The 6,591-nt window shown below is 33.2% G+C and overlaps 1 protein-coding gene across 3 annotated transcripts; it reads left to right on the plus strand.

Annotated features, from left to right (window-relative positions):
* Positions 1 to 13: 13 nt before the first annotated feature.
* LOC139770397 (uncharacterized) lies at positions 14 to 4,586 on the plus strand. 3 transcript variants are annotated; one of them, XM_071702306.1, is made up of 9 exons: positions 14 to 240; positions 385 to 615; positions 720 to 823; positions 913 to 1,489; positions 2,699 to 2,891; positions 2,978 to 3,347; positions 3,433 to 3,791; positions 3,935 to 4,040; positions 4,121 to 4,586. In XM_071702306.1, exons 4-7 carry the CDS (start codon positions 1,143 to 1,145, stop codon positions 3,621 to 3,623), a joined length of 1,101 nt encoding a protein of 366 aa, XP_071558407.1. In that variant the 5' UTR covers positions 14 to 240; positions 385 to 615; positions 720 to 823; positions 913 to 1,142; the 3' UTR covers positions 3,624 to 3,791; positions 3,935 to 4,040; positions 4,121 to 4,586. The 3 variants fall into 3 exon arrangements, with proteins under 3 accessions (XP_071558407.1, XP_071558406.1, XP_071558408.1); XM_071702305.1 differs by having other exon boundaries at positions 3,935 to 4,586; XM_071702307.1 differs by having other exon boundaries at positions 385 to 529; positions 3,935 to 4,586.
* Positions 4,587 to 6,591: the final 2,005 nt, after the last annotated feature.

Raw genomic sequence — 6,591 nt, forward strand, 5'->3', positions numbered from 1 at the left:
ATGAAAAGGCACCTTTACGTGCTAGCATATGACTCGCGCACTCTATTCTTATATCTCTATGGTCTTGAGTGGCCACGCCAATCGACCACGTCACCAATTGGCTGATTTAAAATAAAAATATATCTGATTGGCTGGTCCAGTGGAAAAATGTTGTCAATTGCAACGTGGTCAAACGGTACGCTTCCTTCACCGCTTCAAGTGCTTCAACACGTGGAAACAAGAAAATAAACTCTCTTACAAGTAAGTATAAGTATACTTTGTAGTATAATTATAATTAATATATGATATTATGATATAGCATTTTGACATGCTAACAAAGCGCAAAGATTATTACATCATTACATTTTATTATACTATTACTTTATATTTTCCATCTTTTTTAAGAGAGAGAATATGACATCCAATTATCATTCCTCACATTGCGAGAATGATGTCAGATATCCTTATACTGACAGAGTAGCGGTAGGAGAGGATTATGTTGATTTCATATATCAATTTGTGAAGGATAGCAATATATCCACAAAGAACTGTAAGAATACTACTAGCATAAGTAATATTCGTAATAATATAATTGGAATACCTAGCAATTTTCCAACCCATGAAGATTTTTTTTTGGTATGTGTATTTTCTGTTCTGTAAAAAGTATATATAATCGCAAAATCTAATTTATGCTACAACATTTGGTAATATTCAGTACTTTTTTTTACTCTTTAATACAGAAAACATGTGATTTCGATATTTCAATATCTCCATGGCAGAAACAAGTGCCATGTACTTTTGTACATACCAGAGGATCAAAAAGATTATTATTTTTATCATATTGGTATGTAACATTTGATTTGATAAATAAGATATTGTTAAGAAAAATGTTTGTGTTCAGAAAAGGTTATAATTAAATTTTCTATTTTGAAGATCTCGAGTTTCATGAAGCTGTATATCCAATCAGAATCTCTATATATGAAGTATATAATTTTGGGAACGTAACTGAAATTTGGGCTCAAGATTCTGAAGATGAGAGTCAGTGGATTTTATTATGGGCTGGACCGCCTCAATTCTACGAAATTTGTTATCTAACCAAACGTAGACGTTCGGAATCACGGATATTTTCTCCGCCATTACGATCTTGTAACTTTAAAACCAAAATGCTCAGATTACAATTTATATCCAACTCTTGCACACAGCTAGATGCTGTGATGCTGATCGGTACATCAAAATTGATTTTTCCTAAAAATCCTGAAGATAAGAGTATAACTAATCTCTTACACCGCATTCGGGCACAACGACATTCTTGTTCAGAGAGATTTTGTTCTTCTCATTGTTCTGAAGAATTCTCAAGAATTGGAGAAGAACCATATTTTATACAGCAATACCTTTGGGGTTCCTGTGAATTGTTTGACCCTTATAATACAACACGTAATTATGAAAATGCATACTTGGATATACTTGATCTTCAAAAGGAATTTCCTAAATATTGCGTTATTTATAAAAGGTATTATAATTGTCGACATTAAGTGATCTTATTTTATTTTCTTAACACTGCGCGGACACTGTGGGACTTTTAAGGCACAGTCGATTTTTCATTTATGATTCCCACGCGAATGACTTCAGCGCTTACGTTGGCTCTACTCCCTAAAAAAACTTGGTGATAATCGGCATGTAACTTTGCCAAGCGGCATTGAGGTTCGACAGTTCGTTGCGCGATACCGAGCAATCAAAGTGTATGCAAGTGTGTGCCTTCAAAGACCCAGGGTGTCCACCTCGGATATTAAACGGCAGAAGGAACAGCATGTTACGCTCGGCGTGTCGGCTACACGGATGGAGGAGCTTGTCCGTTGCTGTGCCTTGCACAGCCATGCCCTCCACATGCTGTAGCATGCTATTCCGTCTGCCGTCTAGCATCACTGGCTCTACCTCGTTAATTTTGTCCACGGATAAGTAATTTTGCATTTTACGTGTTTTTTTTTCAATATTCATCCTACTTATAAATAATAAATAAGAAGTAACCTTTTTATTAAAAAAATAACATTGCTTTTGTCTTCAAATCTCATTTTTTCTGTATACCGAAATTACCAATTTTCAAATGCTTTAATAATTCAACTTTTTTTTAGCTTTTCTTCGTGTATTTTCCTTTCAAGTACCATTATTGAACTATAAAACCCTTGAACAATTTTTTTTAGCCACACATTCAAAAAATATGCCATTATTTATCAAAAATCGCATTTTACAGTTTTCTCCTGACGTTTCGACACTTAAAAAAGAAATTGCAACAGTTCCGGCCTATGTAAATGTAGAAATCACTTTTTGAAATTTTAAAGATGATACAATTTTTCACAACACCCCCACGGAAAGTCCGACTTTCCATGTCTGTAGAGAGGGGCGAAAGTTGTTACTTTCCTCCCTAGGAATATCAAACGCATACACTCTACAGGCATTCAAAAGTCGAACATTTCCGTAAAGAGGTGTTGTGAAAAATATCGTGTGCACCTCGGGTCGAAAGCTTTTTCAGACTCGTGTGATTTGCCGCCCGAGCCGAAGGCGAGGGCGACAAACTTCACACTCGTCTGAAAAACGCTACTTTCGCCCCTTGGTGCACAATATACTATTTATAGATTTTAGTAACATAGAAACGCTTTCAAAAACACGCTTTCCGCGGAGTGTTAATAATGAAAATAAATTTGTGTTCCAATGTTATTTGCAGCGACATGGCAACGAGTTTTCACAAGAGCAAGTTCGCGCACAAGCAATTATCTCAGGAAGAAGATATACCATCTTTTAAACAGGGATATCACCCTTTATTAAGAAATCATTGGAATTATGTAAAATTTATAGAACATATCAAACTCTCTTCGGGAGAATCCAAGGAGCAACTTGACAGTTTTTCTACGCTTCCTGTAAAATATTTGAAGTTTATATTTCGTAATAATTTATTACAATAATATAATCTCATGTATTAAAATTTTATATTTTGTTTTTGCAGGTTGAAATAATACTAATGATATTAAAATACTTGGATATGAGCTCGTTTTGCCGTATGAGCAAAGTAAATAAACGCCTCAATGATTTAACACAGGATCCTTTTCTCTTCAAATGTTTGAAGTTACGAAATTTAAAAAAAGAATACTCTAAGGATTCATACTTTTGTTATGATAAAATTCTGTTTTATTTCGCATCTAAATGTAAATATTTACAACAGTTGGATCTTACAGCGAGCTGCATTTCTGAACCGGATTTTGTAAACTTTCTTCAGAGTTGCGGCCATTGTTTAACGCACTTACGATTAAGTAGCTGCAATTTTGTTGACAAATTATCTCTATTAAAAATTTCAGAGATATGCAAAAATTTGAAAGGTACATAAATAAATATGATTGTTAAGATTACAGATAAACTGTATATGATCAATATATACATTTTTTTTTTTTTTTTTTTTTTTAGTATTGGATCTCAGTTATTGTTCTCTGGAGAGAATGCACCAAGAAGTTCTCGAAATTTCGAGTCTCGGAAATCTAGAATTTCTAGAGAAATTAGACCTTGGATGGTGCTGTATAAGAGCTGAATCTCTTTGCAAAATACTGCAAAAAACTCGCCGGATGCGTGACTTAGGGTGCCAATCTGAGGAAGCCTAGGTTGTGGGACGATATAAACCCACTACATTTAGACGCAATTACAATACAGTTAAGAAATTCGTGTCCAGACTTGGAAATAATAGATTTATCGGGAAATATTATTACATCGCGAGGTATTCATGCCCTCGCTGAATGCAAGAAATTACGAAAACTGACAATGATGGAGATGTACGTGTGTGTTACATTTTCTTTTAAAACATTATTTTTTATCTAAATGTGTGTTTTATACATTTCTTGCAAGCACTATGAAACGGTTGTTGTTTTTCTTTTTGCGATTGGAAAACCACTTAATAGTATGACTTTTGTTACAGGGACGAAGATTGGACAATCGATATGCATAGCTGGCGTAGATTGTGTTCCTCCTGTCAGTGCTTAGAAGAAGTCAATTTGATAAATTCCTGTATGCCGATGACGATGGTAACTTTCATTAATAATGTCTATGAAGGACTGACACTGTGTAAAAACTTAAGACAATTATACTTGTGGGATATATCTAGTTTCGCAATTCTCGAGCGGTGTCCTAAACTGCAAACAATCTATGTTATACGGAACGGGTCCAATGACATGCGTGATAGCCAGGCGTTCGTTGTTCAGGCGAAAGAAAAATATCCACACGTGTCCATCCTTGAATATCAAAAGGGAATCACATTTTATGATGATGATGAGGAATATTATGAAGGATGGTGAATGTAAAGGAAAGTGGCTTCCTTACCGATTTGGCTGCAATTTAACAATATATTTGTATTTTGATGTGTTAAATTCGAATATATAAGTTAAAATCGTCGCTCTCAAGTAGAACGAAAGTTATAAAGATAAAGTACTAAAAGTGACAATTTTCGGGTTAAGAAATATGCTATATCGGCAGGTACATACCAGGTACATACAAGTACATACCAGAGAAAGCATGCGCAGTGATGTAAAAGTGCGCAAAATTATTTGAAATAAATAAGAATTTAGAAATGATTCTTGTATATAGTATTAAAAAATATTAGAAGTGGGCGGGGGAGGGCCTCCACCCTTCTCCCTGCACTTCCATCCCGAAAAAAATCTATCCAAACCCAAACCTATTTCTGACAAACTGAAATTTTCGTTTTGCACTTTTAATCCAGTAGAATTACAAAAATAATTTTTCACGATAGTCTCAGTTTGCAGACCATGAGCCATGTCTGCAGTCATTCTTCCATGAAACTTTTTTTACTTTTAAATTGAATTGGCAAATTTTTTTTCCATGTTTTGATTTAATGTGCTTTGCGATCGACAGGACTGTTTAAAGCAAAATTTCTAACTATATAGATTTGTAATTTGTAATTCTTTTTATATAATGTATATTAAACGACAAAATATTATTAATTCTATCTAGGTTAACAAAATAGTATAGATATTACTTGATAAATTAATCGGCGATTAATTCAACCGACAGAATTGCTTAAAGTTAAATTTCTAACTATATAATTTGTTATTTCTGGTCTATTTTCTATATATTAAAAAAAAGTTAACAATTCGATATGTTAATAAAATAGTACAGGTATTATTTAATAAATCAACCGCGGCAGAATTAAAACAAATGTTTAATTGTATTATTCCAAATCTTTTCTGTCCATATGTTAAACAACAAAAAATTAGTTTTATCTACATTTGCAAAATGACAAAAGTATTATTTGATAAATTAATAGATAATTAATTTTATTGGCAGAATTTTATTAAAAGCAAAATTATTGTTATTCTTTTTTTTCATGATAAATCCCATGTATATAAATTAACAGAATAGTGCAGGCATTGCTTGACAAATTTATCAATGATTAAATTAATCAGGAGTTTGATTGAAATTATCTTAAAATGATGAATCGTCCTCGTCTATTTCTCGGAATGATTTCTTTTCTCGCTGCTGTCATTAAATATTTATTTCAAGATTTCATTCACCGGTTAAAACGAATTTCCATACTCTCACGAATAATGATACGTAATCGTCGTTGCACACAATTCGATTGCACAAGTTCGCGATTCCTGTCAACTTTAACGATTAATATCTCGCTTCGCGGGGCAGAGCGACACTTTTTTCTGCCAGATTCTTTCGTTTCGTGCAAAAACGCGTCGAATAAGCCTAATTTAATCGATTTCTGTGCTAGGGTAGCTAAACTGAAGAATTACCCACCAATGCATGCTTCACGGAATACCATTTGCCTAATATCGGTTCAGTCAAATAGCATCTGCCTAGGAAAATAGCATTTGACTAGGAAAATAGCAAGAATAAATGGTGAAAGCTATTTGGCCAGACAGATAGCATTTGCCTAGTCAGAAGCTATTTTCCTAAAATAACCATTTGCCTACGACATATATAACGATTCGTGTGTATTGTGCGTGCAATGTAGGTGCTATCCTTGTCCAGTCGCTAGGTCGATTGAGTATAATTTTCGAGGTTGATGGCTTAAGTTGATGTTTTTTTATGTTTTTTGGGTCGTAGAACAAGAATCTGTAAATAGTTTTTTCGTAAGTCGATGCAATAAAAAGTTATTAACAATTTATTTGTTTAAATTGCCCTAGCGATCAAATTATACATCCTATAAAAAAATGAACTGGAGAAAATTTGTTCCTCTTTTCACGACGAACAAAATGGCGTTTTAATTTTTCCAAAATCTTGATTATTGACGGAAATATGTCAATTTTTTAGGTAATTAGCCTGATCAGCCGTGTATATCTTTTTGTTCATGTCAAGCGACAAATGAATGTCAAAACCCCTTGAACTAATAAAAAATTATCTAAGCAATAAACATTCAGTGTAAAAAAATCAGCCTATATGTAAATTTTTTCCTAACTCAGTTGCTTTGTGAATAAGCGATTCATTATCGAATTCAGTTTTGAATTTAGTGTTATCCCAAATAATAAAAATAAATAAACTTTAAACAAATTCGGACTTAAGAAATAAAAGGAGCAAAAAAAAATAAATTAAATTAAAATTAAAGGAGCAAAA

This window comes from Temnothorax nylanderi, unplaced genomic scaffold, assembly GCF_030848795.1.
Source record: "Temnothorax nylanderi isolate EJ_2023f unplaced genomic scaffold, tnyl_v1.0 TNYL_tig0029_pilon, whole genome shotgun sequence".
Classification (NCBI taxonomy): domain Eukaryota; kingdom Metazoa; phylum Arthropoda; class Insecta; order Hymenoptera; family Formicidae; genus Temnothorax; species Temnothorax nylanderi.

Coding starts and splice junctions, on each gene's coding strand:
- LOC139770397 (XM_071702305.1), top strand. CDS start 1,143: ATGCTCAGATTACAATTTATATCCAACTCTTGCACACAGCTAGATGCT. Junction 1,490..2,698: donor TATTGCGTTATTTATAAAAG/GTATTATAATTG, acceptor TGTTATTTGCAG/CGACATGGCAACGAGTTTTC. Junction 2,892..2,977: donor ACAGTTTTTCTACGCTTCCT/GTAAAATATTTG, acceptor TTGTTTTTGCAG/GTTGAAATAATACTAATGAT.